Source organism: Cupressus sempervirens, chromosome 3 (assembly GCF_028749045.1).
Source record: "Cupressus sempervirens isolate cs-2001-9-10 chromosome 3, ASM2874904v1, whole genome shotgun sequence".
Taxonomy (NCBI): domain Eukaryota; kingdom Viridiplantae; phylum Streptophyta; class Pinopsida; order Cupressales; family Cupressaceae; genus Cupressus; species Cupressus sempervirens.
The window spans coordinates 217,789,845-217,803,269 of NC_143120.1; the positions used below are offsets into that span (position 1 = coordinate 217,789,845).

Genomic DNA, 13,425 nt, shown 5'->3' on the forward strand with positions numbered 1-13,425 from the left:
TTCACTTAAAATCTAAAGACTTCCATTTTGATCATTTTTTTCTATAATATCTTTCTAATTCTACCTCAAAAATGATGTTGGATGCAAGTGATTACTTCTAGATATAATAAGAATGACACGATGAATGATTTTACTAGAAAGCAAGATCGATGTTGTTGAGTCCTGCCTAATGTGAGAGAGGAATCATATTCTAAATAGAGGGCAGGGTGGAAGAGAAAGATATGAGAATAGATATTTTAGGCTTCTCTCATGGTGTGATAGTTATCAATAAATGAATTTATCTCAATTGTATGATTTTTATCAATAAATGAATTTTAAAAGTTAATGTATATTAAATTATTGTTGTTGAAAAGAAGATCCATTTGAAATTTTTTAGATGAATTATTGAACAATTTATAAAGACTTACATTAAAATAAGTATAATCATTTCTAAATATTTTACTAATAGGATTTTTTAAAATGAAAAATATTACATTTTCCAAAAATGGGAATAAAGAAGTTATAATAAATAAGTAGAGACTTTACAAATATTTTATTAATTGACTCTAAAAAAAATTTAAAATTACATTTTCCAAACCCGGCAATGAAAAATCAGTAGAAAGATTAAAAACATTTTGTTAATTGAATTTTAAAAATAAAATATTACATTTGTCAAAGATGTAAAAAGAAGAAGATATAACCTACAAATGGGAAAAGTAGGATGAAGACTTAACCAAAAACCAATCATCATCTGCAAAACCATGAACACCTCATTAGGCCCCTGTTACCCATGAAAAAATCAAGAAACCATAATATGTAGACATACAAGTGATGAGATATGTCTCATACTAAAAAGATTCACTTGCACAATCTCTGGCTAAATATCCTCAAAGCAAGAGGAAAACCTCCCTAGCTAAGCAATGTATCACTTGAAACATTTTCAGCTAGTGCAATAGATGTAAAGCCTAATTAGTAGAGAATAATTAATTTGGACATATGATTAAATAAAAATGCCCATTAGATACTTTTAAATAATTACGATGAGTTCTGGCATGTGCCAAATGTAATTGGCATAAGTTATGAGCATTCATTTCAATAAATGATATCTACAAAATGAAAATAACTTAAGACTTTACCTCCATTCTGGCTCTATGTCCAAGTACGTTAGATGATTATTACAATAGACATATTTCTTTAGAGACACTCCATGGATGAATTATTTTGATCCAAAAAATATTATCCTAACATCAAGAATATTTGAGGTAAGTTATTACAATCTATTGGTCTTAGATTTCTTAGAAAACTCCTCCCTACCTAAATATTCATATGATCAACAATATAAATTATAGAGTTTCCACCTTCATATGATCAACAACATAAATTATAGAGTTTCCACTTTTCACCAGACAACGTAGTTGTTGGAAACAAGACAATTATCTAGAACAACGCGGAAGTCCAGAATAGCACGGAAGTCCAGAACAACGCAGGAGTCCAAAACAACGCGGGAGCACAGAATAGTGCAGGAGTCCAGAACAACACGGGAGCTCAGAATAGTGCGGGTATAGAAGTACCTCAGAATCAAAGCAAAGTAACAATGGCAGGCCCTAAAGAAAAGTTACCCAAATTTCACAGTGATGGTTCAACAGACCCTACTAGACATTGTAAAATGTGTGAAACCATATGGACGAAAAATGGTGTGACGGATGAGGATGATTGGGTAAGACAATTTCTAGCAACCTTAAGGGGTGTGGTGATAGATTGGTTTTTTGACACCAGTCCTTAGCAACTTAATACATGGGAGAATGTTAAAAAATAATTTATAGCAGAATTCAAATTACTCCGAGATGATAATGAAATAGTGGTAGAAATCTACAACACCAAACAAGGAAAGAATGAGATAGTCTGAACCTATGCCAGGGGATTGAAAGAATTGATCAGAAAGATGGAGAGTCAACTAGCAGATGGGCTGAAAAAATGGTGGTTCGTGGAGGGGCTATAGCCGGCTCTTAAAAAGAAAATGAAGATTGTACCACCAGCATCGTACACCGATGCATATATTTGTGCCATGGATTTGGAAAGTGAACAGAAGATGAGTAAGAAGAAGAAGCATAAATCCTCTGATTCAGACGATTCATCCTCAAAAAGTAGTAGTGGTGATGAGGAATCGAACAAGAAGGTGAAAGCACTACAGAAAGACATGCTTTGGATGAAAGAATTCAAAAATTTGATAAAAATCTGGATATAGTAAAAGGAGAACTGTGGTGCATAGATTGCAAGGAGGGCGGACATATGAAGGGTTCATGCCCGAAGAAGAAATTTTGTGACATCTGCCAGGTGGTGGGGCATTCCTTGAAAAGATTGCCCGTTTAACTTGAAAGCCAAAGGACACCAGCAGGTGTTACTAACGCAGGAAGCATTGAACAATAGCAATAACACGGGCAATGACGCAACTTCAGGTGGCTATCAAAATAATAATAGACGCAGAAGGGGTGGAAACAATAATAATAATAGTGGAGGCCGGAGTAAAATACAATATGATGCGAGTGGACGACCGATGATACAGTGCCAAGCATGTAATCTCTAGGGTCACTTCGCAAGGGACTGTACTACGAAGGAGGCGCCACAACTACTGTGCAGATGGTGTGGTCCAAGGGACCATGAAGATTCAAAATGTCTAAAGCAAAGCGTAAATTTATTAAGTATTTAAACAAGTAATGAGAACGTGTTGGCGATCAAGCGAGAGCAGGTAAGGAAGGAAAAATATCCGAATGTGGAAGAAGAGAAGGAAAGGTTACAAAAAGCCTGAACAGAGATAGAGAAGCAGATGAAAGCGGAGAAGTCACAAGTAAAAGACATTGCTGAAACTTTGAAGAGAAACTTGGTAGAAAAAAACATGGTGAAACAGATAATGCAAATGGAAGTGCCAATTAAATTAAATGATCTTCTTCTCACCATGCCATAGTTGCGTATGACTATTATAAATATGACACCATCCTTGAGAGTGACAGAGGAAGCAAAGGATAGTAAGGAAACAACCATGGCAGCAGCAACAGACCCGATGTTACTAGCACTTATGACAGGTAGACACCTAGCAGTGATGGAGATGGGCATTTTGGGTACGATGCTAACAGATACAGTAGTAGATGGAGGATCAGGAGTGAACGTGTTGTCGGAAGATATTTGAAAAAAACTTGGAAAACCAACACTATGGCCACCCACCTTTCAATTACTTACAACAGATCAACATGGGATAAAACCCTTGGACACTCTGATGGCACAGTTGGTAACAATTGGGACAACCATTTTAACTGGATTTCGAAGTCATTCCACTAAAGAGAAGAGGATACGACGCCATCCTAGGATGGGATTGGCTGATGCAAGCTAAGGTAAAGCATGACTAAAAAAGGAACACCCTGTCCATGCAGAAAGGAGGTAGGAGATTTATAATTGATTTGCATATGCAGATGGTAGGAGAAGCAGCGTCCTCAAACTCTGAAGGCGAAGGTGAGAGTGACGACGAAGGGAAAAAGAGGATGGAACTAGAGGAAGAAGGGGTGCTAAGATTAGGAGGGTTAACTGATGATGACCTAGATTCTGTGAATGGACCGCTACACTGGAAAATGGAAGATTATGAGGTTTTTCCAAGTTGCAACATCTAGAGCGTTGAGGAAGAAAAACCAGGTGATGAGTTTCCAAAGGAGTACAATGAATTGAAGGAAGGAAAAGCACAGGTGGATGAAACATCGATCCATACATTTAGTAAAGATAAACCGATGAAGTATGAAGAGCCGAAGGTGAAAACAATGAACTTGGGTGATGAGGAAAATCCGAAGAACATCCTTGTAGGAGATGATTGGAACCCAGTGTTGAAGACAATAGCATTCAAAATATTCATGGATGTTTTTGCTTGGATGAATAAAGACTTAAAAGGAGTACCACCAGAGCTATGTGTCCACCGGATACCATTAATCGAAGGTGTGGTACCTGTACAGAAGCGGTCATACTGAAAGAATAAGAACTATGCAGCATGGGCCATGGAAGTTGCACAAAATAGGTGGAGGGTATGGCGTCATAAGTGTTTAAAATTAAACAATTTTCAACCCAGTCAATTGGTACTGAAGTATAATGGACGAAATGAAATAAGACCTGGAAAATTTAAAATTAAATGGGTTGCACCGTACAAGATACGGGAAGTTGGATATAATGGAGCAATTAAATTGTGGACACTAGATGGAAAAGAAATACCAAATTCCGTAAATGGATCAAAGTTGAAAATATACAGGGAGAAGAAGGATCCTCCATGGGCAAATAATTGAACGAAAAAAAGAGGCCTGTAAATAATGTATATATGTATAATATTAAAATTGAATATAGTTTTAAAATGTTGAGTGATACTCTGTAGTTGTAAAAGTATGAAGTGATAAAATAAAGCATAAAGTAAATGTATTAAGAGGCAAATTTTAAAGGAATTTGGAGAAAAAGGCCGTACGGCCTTGAAAAGAAAAGTGGAAGCAGTAGTTAGATGACCGTATGGCCCGTACGACCTCAAGAGGAAATCAATTAAGAACTGTATGGCCTGTGGGCAATGAGGGTAAGATCACCATATGATGCTTTTAGAAACATAAATAGTGGAAGGGAGACCATACAGTGCCAAAGTAGGAAAAAGCCAAACAAAGACCATACGGCCTGTCCGTACGGGTTGGGGGACCAGTGGAAGCAAGACCATACAGTAATAAGAGGTGCCAAAGTAGAAAAAGACCGTACGGTCTCAAGACACTAAAATGCCATTGTACGGATTTGGTGACCAGAGGACAGGGAAGAAAGTCGTACGATGTACGGCAAGGGAGAAGCTGGGACAGCCGTACGAAGGGTATCAGGAAAGGAAGACAAATTGCTGTAGCCAATTCACAAAGCAAGTCTGTAGGAAAGAGGAAGTGAAAGAGCAAAAAAAAAATTAAAAAAATGATGACAGATTGAAATAGTTCAGAATGAGTAATGCATGATGCCAAAGGAAAGGGTAGACATAAGCAGTTGCCAGAAAGAGTGTGGAATTGGAAGAAAATGACAAAAATAGTGTGTTCCATGCAGTTTTGTATGGGTTTTGGAGTGCTAATTTGGTCTTGGTGGTGACCCTGCCTTGTATCAGCCCATGGGAGCGCTGCCCCTCAACCTCGTTGGGGGTGTTGCCCCCAAGACCCCTAGTCGTTGTGGATTATCAGTTGTGGGAAGTATGAACAGTTGATGAGACCTGGAGCTGCGACTATAGGCATGAGTGTTTGTGTGTCAGAGGTGGCACTCGGAGTAGGTGTTTGGGCATGAGGCCATCTTGGTGGATGCATAGAGAGCTTGGGAGGAGCTGATCATCTAGTTGAAGGCAGTACGGCGACACTTGGCTTAGTGTACCAAGGAGTTGGAAACAGAGAAAGCGGCACGGGTGGCTATCAAGGTCAGCTAAGGAGACAGTATTGTGGCTATAGATGCAATGTGGGTTGAAGACTAGTATGGTGTAGGCACATAACGAATGTGAAAGTGATGGGACAGAAATAGATCTATCTTGTTGTAGTTAGTTAGTTAATGTATTTTGTTGTTAATTTGTCTCAGATATTTTCTAATTGTCATCCGGAGATGACTTTCTTTTGGGGGGGGAGTGATGTTGTTTGTAAAATGTATAGTGTAGCCGACGGGTAGAGTAGTATCCGAAAGAGCATGTGGCGCTTTAGTCACCCCTTCGGAAAGGTATATGTACACGTCCGAGATGGACTTTGGAATCATCATTGATCATTGTAGTCATTGTAATTGGATTATAATCTGCAAGTGCATACATGAATAAATTACCTATTCTAAATTGAATTGTGTTATACATGTGTTGAACTTCTTACCCAGTACGGTAAACAGCCTGGCTATCCAAGGAAACAATACTTTCAAATGAAGAATCAGTGTTTCCATACAATTGCTGGATGATGGTCCAAGCAATGAAGGGGCTTTCAGTGTGCTCTATATGATGTAAAATATCCTCAAAATAGTAAGATATACTAGTCCATAGACAATATCATTAATATTAAACCACACACTTCTCTATTCTTGGTTGGCTCAGGAACATGTCCAAGGAAATAGGGTAGTAGACCCGAGATCCTTCTCAATATAGTGATTCTTTATCCCTTCTTTCCAAGATAAATAATGCTCTGATGTTAGCTTGACAACAAAAGGATGAAAATAATAACCAGACATGATTAACCCCCCCGTAAATGGAACTTTATCTCAATTCATGATTACAAAAAGAAACATATTAACAATCCCCAATCTAATAAAAAAAGTTCATTCTAAAATAGTTCTGGTCTGCAATACATGCGAATAAAATTAATGCTCCTTAGCAATCACGGGCTTTGATACCATGAAATAATAGTAAATGGGATAATAATCTTATTATCAATCAACTCTTAAATAGAGTTTACAGACGCTAATGAAAGCATGAAGCTTGAACAGAAAAAAAAAATTGTCTTAATTATGACAACTTTTAAAAATAGAACTTTATGATCAATCTAAATTAGAAAGCCTAAATGGCTATTAACTAGAACTAGCAAAATATAGTGAGAGACCAAAAATATTAAAAATATTCTAAGATTAACAAAATTTTAAAATTATCTATCTAGATTTGGAGTTCGATGCGTCACCATTTCTACCACATATATGATGTTTTACCAAGCAGAAAATTGGTCGTATGTGCTTTTTCGATGCCTATGTGGGAGAGGGACCGATTTTTATTTAAAAAAAGGGGGAAAGTCACTATGTTTACAAATTCTCAACCCAAGACATTTATTTTTAGTATTCAGTAAAGTTGCACAAGTTTCCAAACATCAAAGGTGCAGATTTAGTGGAGAGGAAAATATAGTAAGGGACAGTGTTATGCATTATGGGCTTTGTGGAATGCAGTTCAAGTTCTATGGATTGAATTTACACCATTTACCTTCGGAAATTTGCACAGTTTCATTGAACACCATTTAAATAAAGCATCTAAGCTAGGACTGTCTTTAGCTACATAACATTTACTCGTGAACTATTTTAATAAATTTATATGTCAGCTCTGCTATGTTTTTAAATTTTTTTATTTGTGAGTACAATTTGAGTTTGCTTTTAAGAGACAAGGTTATTTTAGTTGTTTGTATTATAATATTTTTTAATCTTAAGGACTCTTGTAGCATCCACATTTATAATAAATTAATATAATTTTCTACAAATGTTTAGAGACTTCGTCCATTGACTGTACCAACTAGAAAAGCAAGTATCATATGAGTTTTTGAGTCTGCATTCCTGTCATTATGTTCCTTTTCCTCCAAGTTGATGTTGTCTTTCTCCCAAACCTTCAAAAGTGCCTCTTCTACCATATATATAGTACAGCAGTAGCGAATGTAGGGATTTGTTTTTTCTCACATTGGCAGATGCAAACCTGTACCTAAACCAGAAACTTACAATGCAAACAATGTTTGTAAACTTGGCTGAACCATTTGGCATAATAATTATTCTAGGATTATTCTTTCTAACATCAAAGGGAGAGGGAGGGAGGGAGAGTTTCAGAAAACTAGTTGAATATTAGAGTTGCATTCTATGGATATGACTATGTTGGTCTCAATTGAAAGTTTCCATATAGTTACAAGAAGTAAAGCCTTATTTTATAATGAGAACTTATGGCAGATATACGACAATCTAAGAATTTTTTTTCCTTTTGGTAAAAAGTAGGCCTTTCTTTTGTGTTGAGTTTTAGACCATGCACTTATTACAACCAATAAATTCACTGTATTTATATGCAGGTAGATGTGCCTTCATGTTTTGTTGGTCTTGTGCTGGAAAACTGTGAGCTTCCATATCCTAATCACGGACATGTCATACTAGCAGACCCTTCTCCTATTTTGTTCTATCCTATTTGCAGCACAGAGGTTCGTTGCTTAGTTGATGTACCAGGGCAAAAGGTTCCATCTGTTGCCAGTGGAGAAATGGCAAAGTATTTACAAACTGTGGTGGCCCCTCAGGTATTGGATAGAAGTTGGACACAATTCCTTGTGTGTCAAGATTGGCTTTGTATTTATTTGAATACACTGGATACTAAAATGCACAAAATAATTTACAGAACCTGTTTTTATTAAGTATTCTTTCTTAAAGATGGTGAGATGTGTTGCATGAGAATTCTCTAAATTTGATATGCAATGTATCAGCTACCCGAGCAACTACAAACACCATTCTTAGCTGCTATTGAAAGTGGAAATATACAAACCATGCCAAACAAGATCATGCCAGCCTCACCATTGCCTAGGCCCGAAGCACTTCTATTGGGGGACGCTTTCAATATGAGGCATCCATTAACTGGTGGAGGAATGACTGTTGCATTATCTGACATTGTCGTTCTTAAAAGGCTTTTTAAACCTCTTCGTAATCTTCACAATGCCTCAGCCCTCTGTCAGTATGTGGAGTCATTTTACACTCTTCGCAAGGTATCTACTTGTAAGAGGTGGAGTAATTTTGTCTATTCAAACAGTAAGAATAATTAGTCCTGCAATAAAATGCTGTTGCAATTTCATAAATATTGAAAAGTTGTTAGTCTAACAGTATAATTTAAGGCTATGAGCTTTTCATTAAGCTACTCCTGCATCTAGATTTATTCTCTATATGAATATCCTATTTTAGCTATGTTCTTTATATAAATATCCTTTCTTTCTATCATTGTTACTAATTTTAGAAAATTCTCATTACATTTATGCAGCTTGTTGCGTCAACTATAAATACTTTGGTAGGTGCACTGTATAAGGTCTTCTGTGCTTCACCTGATCAGGCAATGAAAGAGATGCAACAAGCTTGTTTTGACTATTTAAGTTTGGGAGGCGTGTTTTCAACTGGACCTGTGGCCCTGCTGTCTGGCCTCAATCCACAACCGCTGAGCTTGGTTGTACATTTCCTTGTGGTGGCTGTATATGGTGTTGGCCGACTATTGTTACCTTTTCCTTCACCAAAACAATTTTGGCTTGGAGCCCGCCTGATTTTTGTAAGTGCATGATTATTGTGTCATGATTTATGAACTCATTAATGCTTAGCTTTTAAGCATGTATTCTCTGCTCGAAAAAAGGTTATCCAAATTTCTCGATTTAAAATTCTTAAAATTGAGTTCCCTTCTTGAAAGATACAAACTGGAAATCTGGCTAATAATTTTAATTAGGATTTTCTATTAAGCCATTTTTTGATTGGATGTGAATCGTTACATGTCTGTAATCCCCCAAAAAAGCCAATGGCATTTCCCATAAGAGTTTCTTGTGAATATTATCTACACTACTATATATTTGCTTGGCTAAGTACATAATCTGCCTATTACGTTTAAAGTCTAATATCTGATTTTTCTTATTATCTTGCCTTCTTGACTAGCAAACTTTTCAAAGAAGCATTTCTCAATTCAGTGCAGCCTTTCTTTCATACTTTTTAAAATTGCCCCTTCAATACCATTTCAAAATTAAATAAATACTTATAAATGCGATTTTGAACTAATAAGCACTCAGAGAATAGATAAAATACATTGGCGGGAAGCACAAATCACTGCTGTGCACAATTTGACTACAATAGGTTCATAAGCATAGGAAGATGCCAGCATTGGCCAATTTCAGTGAGAAAGATTTGGAGCTGCAAATTGTTTGTTGAACACTTGGAATGGAAACTAAGGCTTTGGAGGAGGCATAAGTAAAGTGGCAGGTGGGACAGGACAATGATATCCACTTGTAATATTCAAAAGTTTAGGAAAAAATGTTCATGACATTTGTTGGCTGCTCTAATTTTGTTCCTGTGTAGTGATGGTGATTGAGTTTACTACAATGATGCTTGAGACTGTCTTGTAGGAGTAATTATTTATACAAAGATGATGTGATGAGAGAGCCATAAGACCTATGAGTTGGCGTGAATGACTCTCCTATGTCAAGTTAACTCTTGAATAAAGGAATACAAGCCCATATGATCTCTTTAATGAATCAAGTGCAACAGAGAATAATTTAATCAACTCAAATTAGTGATCCATGCATCTTGGGGATAATCATCTTCTTGAAATTGGAGTTAAAGTGAGAAAGTTGATCTTTGAAGAGTGTTCTTTGGCTAATGTAAAACTTGTAGTTGATTTTTGCTGAACCTATTTGATAGCTGATTACTGTTTTACTTACTGAATTGGTCAATCCAATCCTAAGTTTGATCCCGAGACTGCAAGTAGAATACAATTTTTTGACCAGACATCCTAAAGAACTTGTTCAGTACTGGAGGAAATAGAGCAACTGCCAAATAGAACTTCTGAACCTTCTAATTTCCTTGCTGTAGACTCATATCACGTGGAAACTTGAATATAGGCACTTTTATCATCTATACACATATTGTTAGAAGTGCAAGTCGATATCTGTATATGCAAAGAAAACAGAGAAGATGCAAATATATACTTTGTAATGTATTGGAGTTCATGATTTTTTATTAGCACTTGTGATTGGCTGCTGTCATATGCAAGCCCTAGTGTAAATTTTAATTATTCATCTTGATTTAGAAGGTGAAATTGGAGCTTGTATCCTCATGTAGGGTCACTTACCTCATCGACCTAGTATTCACAACGTCTGTTTGGTTTGTGGAATTGTAGAAATCGAGATTTCTACAAATCTTGATTTAGCCAAATCAAGGTTTTGCAAATCTTCATTTCTATTTTTGGAATTTTACTTGAACTGTTTGTTTCACTCGGAAGATGAGTGTGAAGACACATTTTTATGCCTAAGCTTGGAGTTGAGGGCAGACTCTAAAAAGTAGTCCATTCTATTGTTTTTACACTCAAAAAACATAACCAAGTTTTGATTTTCAATTCTAAATTGCTAGTAGAAAGTTGGAAAACCTGGTTTTGAGGCTAAATTAGAAGTCGTGAATTCCAATTCCAATCTGCCAATTTTGAAACAAATGCAAAAAATTTCAAATCAAGATTATGGAAAAGTCAATTCTTGTCATCTTCCACGAATCAAATGGACCCTCTTTTGATCAAATGCAGCCTTGACATACGGTAACCTTCCCATTGAATATTTCTAAAAAAAATGCCAGTTCTCTTGCATAAAACTTCTTTTTTCTTTCGTCATGTGAAAAGTCTTGGCATAAAGATTTCCAATTTTTCTCAATTGAATGAACATTCTGAATATCACAGACATGGCTATCTATTTTCTCATTGGTATTCTAATCTTGTTTGCCTATACACATAATTGTGTGCTTGGGTAGTCACTCTAATAGCAGGTAAAATTCTCACATGTAAGTTGGGCTTGCATAATATTTTGAAAGGAAAACATATTAATAAATGAAGATGCAACCTATCTTTATTGAAGTATGCTAATTTATCATCAAGTACAATTACTTTTAGAATTGGAGAATACATATTGTGACATTTTGTTTTTGTATTGGTTCCAATTGTTTGATCGTCACACTTTTGGTTCTTGTTGGTTCTGGCAGGGTGCCTCCAATATTATTTTCCTAATCATTAAGGCAAAAGGGGTCAGGCAGATGTTCTTTCCAAGTATGGTTCCTGCATATTATAGGGCACCACCTGCGCATATCATCCAGGAGAGGAGAAGCAATCAGTGATAATGTGGAATGTATGCTATATTATCATTAGACGACAGTTCCTTGTGTATCCTTATCGGGAAAAAGTACATACCATATATTTATATGCTATTCAAAATTACAAATCACCATGTGGAGAGCACACGGATTTAACATTTGAAATATTTAAGTACAAATATTGAAGTTAATTCCTGTTGTAGTCTTCTCAATGTATTCAATTTGCAACAAGAACAGATACTTCATTTCACAGAATCAAAAAAACTGGAAAAGCCCTACATATTTCACACCAGGAGAAGTTTGGGATTTCCAATTTTAAGATACTTCTGATCTACTTTTGGTGGGGGCTACAAGGTGTGTATTATTTTGGCATGGTTAGGACTTTCTCTACATGGAAATGAGAAACTAGATTTATTTTTTTATCATTTAGTAGAGTTTTTAGTTACAGACACTTTCTGTAAATCACACAATAAAGCAAAACATGGGTCACATGTTTAATTTAGAGGAATAGGTTTGTACACTTAACCAATACCAAGGTAAATGATAAAACGATATCCATGTGGATTTCTAGCGTAAGCTTGGCTTCATTCATAAAATCAGTGTCTTAATCGTCAATGCCCTTAGAAATTACCTTTACCTGCTCTCATCACGTGCTACAGAAGCAAATGAGAATATGGAGAAAATTGTATAATAGAGCTTAGAAGTTTTGACCCCATCAATTTGTGAGATGCAATTCAATCTAATGACAGACTTCACTGATTCTACTCTATTGAGTTCATGAAAAGTTAAAAAATATGTACACCAAAAATATGTACCTTGGAGTGAGTATGTGTTTTTAGTGTTGAGAGACAAATAGAGGAGGTTTAATGTCTAGCGTATTTTTTAGATTTTCCTAGCATACATACATGTGATATTGTCTCAAGAATTGCAAAATTTCATAATCATGTGTAGTGACTTGTTCAGCACGGTGCCACTTGCAAGGCGATGTCTATGCCGGCATCATAACGGAAATCTTTAAATAAATTTAAATTTAAGATACAATTTTAAAATGATTTTTAATTTAATTTTTAAAACCAGTCAAATGCTTATTTGATGCATGCCGGCATAGACATTTGGCCACTTGCACTGCTGGATTTGTAATGTAAGCTGATCTACAATTATACTAACTTTCTTATGTGTTACTTCTGAGAGCCTTTTTTCGTCTGTGCAGATAACCATTAGACACAAATGAAAAACCTTTTTTTCCTCAAATTATTAATAGTGCAGACAATCATTAGTCACAAATGAAAAACATGACTAAAGAGCTTAAGAGGCTGCTTAAATAGTAGAACACAATAGACAAATGAAACTTGCGAGTAAAGAGTTAAAGAGACCACTTAAACACTAGGAAACAATAGACATAAATGAAAACCATAGCTAAAGAGTTAAAAGACTACTTCTATAAGTCTACTTAAACATTAGAAAACAATGAACATAAATGAAAACCATGACTGAAGAGTTTAAAAGAATGTTTGAACATTTCAAAAAAGAAAAGAAAAACTATCATTGTACTAAGTAAGGTGTAAAAACAAGAGGTAACACATACTATTCGAAGGGCACAATACAAAGTCTAGTAAAATTACATTATCATTTAAAAGGAATCAAGGAGTCAAATCAAATCTATTGAAAACTTGTTACAAGTGGTTCTAGCACCAAAAGATTCCATCAATGCATGATACAACTACTAGATTTATAGAATCTATAAGAGTATAGAATCTATAAGAGGTGGTTAGTCGCTTGTCATGAATCTTGAGGGGAGCATTGATTATTTGCCAACAATCTCCCTCCTAAGCGTTACAAGGGGATTTGAAC

General features: G+C 35.7%; 1 protein-coding gene across 1 annotated transcript in view; it reads left to right on the top strand.

Moving 5' to 3' along the window:
* Positions 1-11,893, top strand: part of LOC149565601 (squalene monooxygenase SE1-like) — a 79,752-nt gene extending 67,859 nt beyond the window's left edge. The window contains exons 2-8 of the mRNA XM_089816357.1: positions 1,421-1,567; positions 1,979-2,155; positions 3,444-3,614; positions 7,785-8,003; positions 8,187-8,462; positions 8,732-9,010; positions 11,467-11,893. Coding sequence (XP_089672483.1) covers positions 1,421-1,567; positions 1,979-2,155; positions 3,444-3,614; positions 7,785-8,003; positions 8,187-8,462; positions 8,732-9,010; positions 11,467-11,598 — 1,401 coding nt within the window. The 3' untranslated portion in view covers positions 11,599-11,893. The remainder of the gene's footprint in view (positions 1-1,420; positions 1,568-1,978; positions 2,156-3,443; positions 3,615-7,784; positions 8,004-8,186; positions 8,463-8,731; positions 9,011-11,466) is intronic.
* Positions 11,894-13,425: the final 1,532 nt, after the last annotated feature.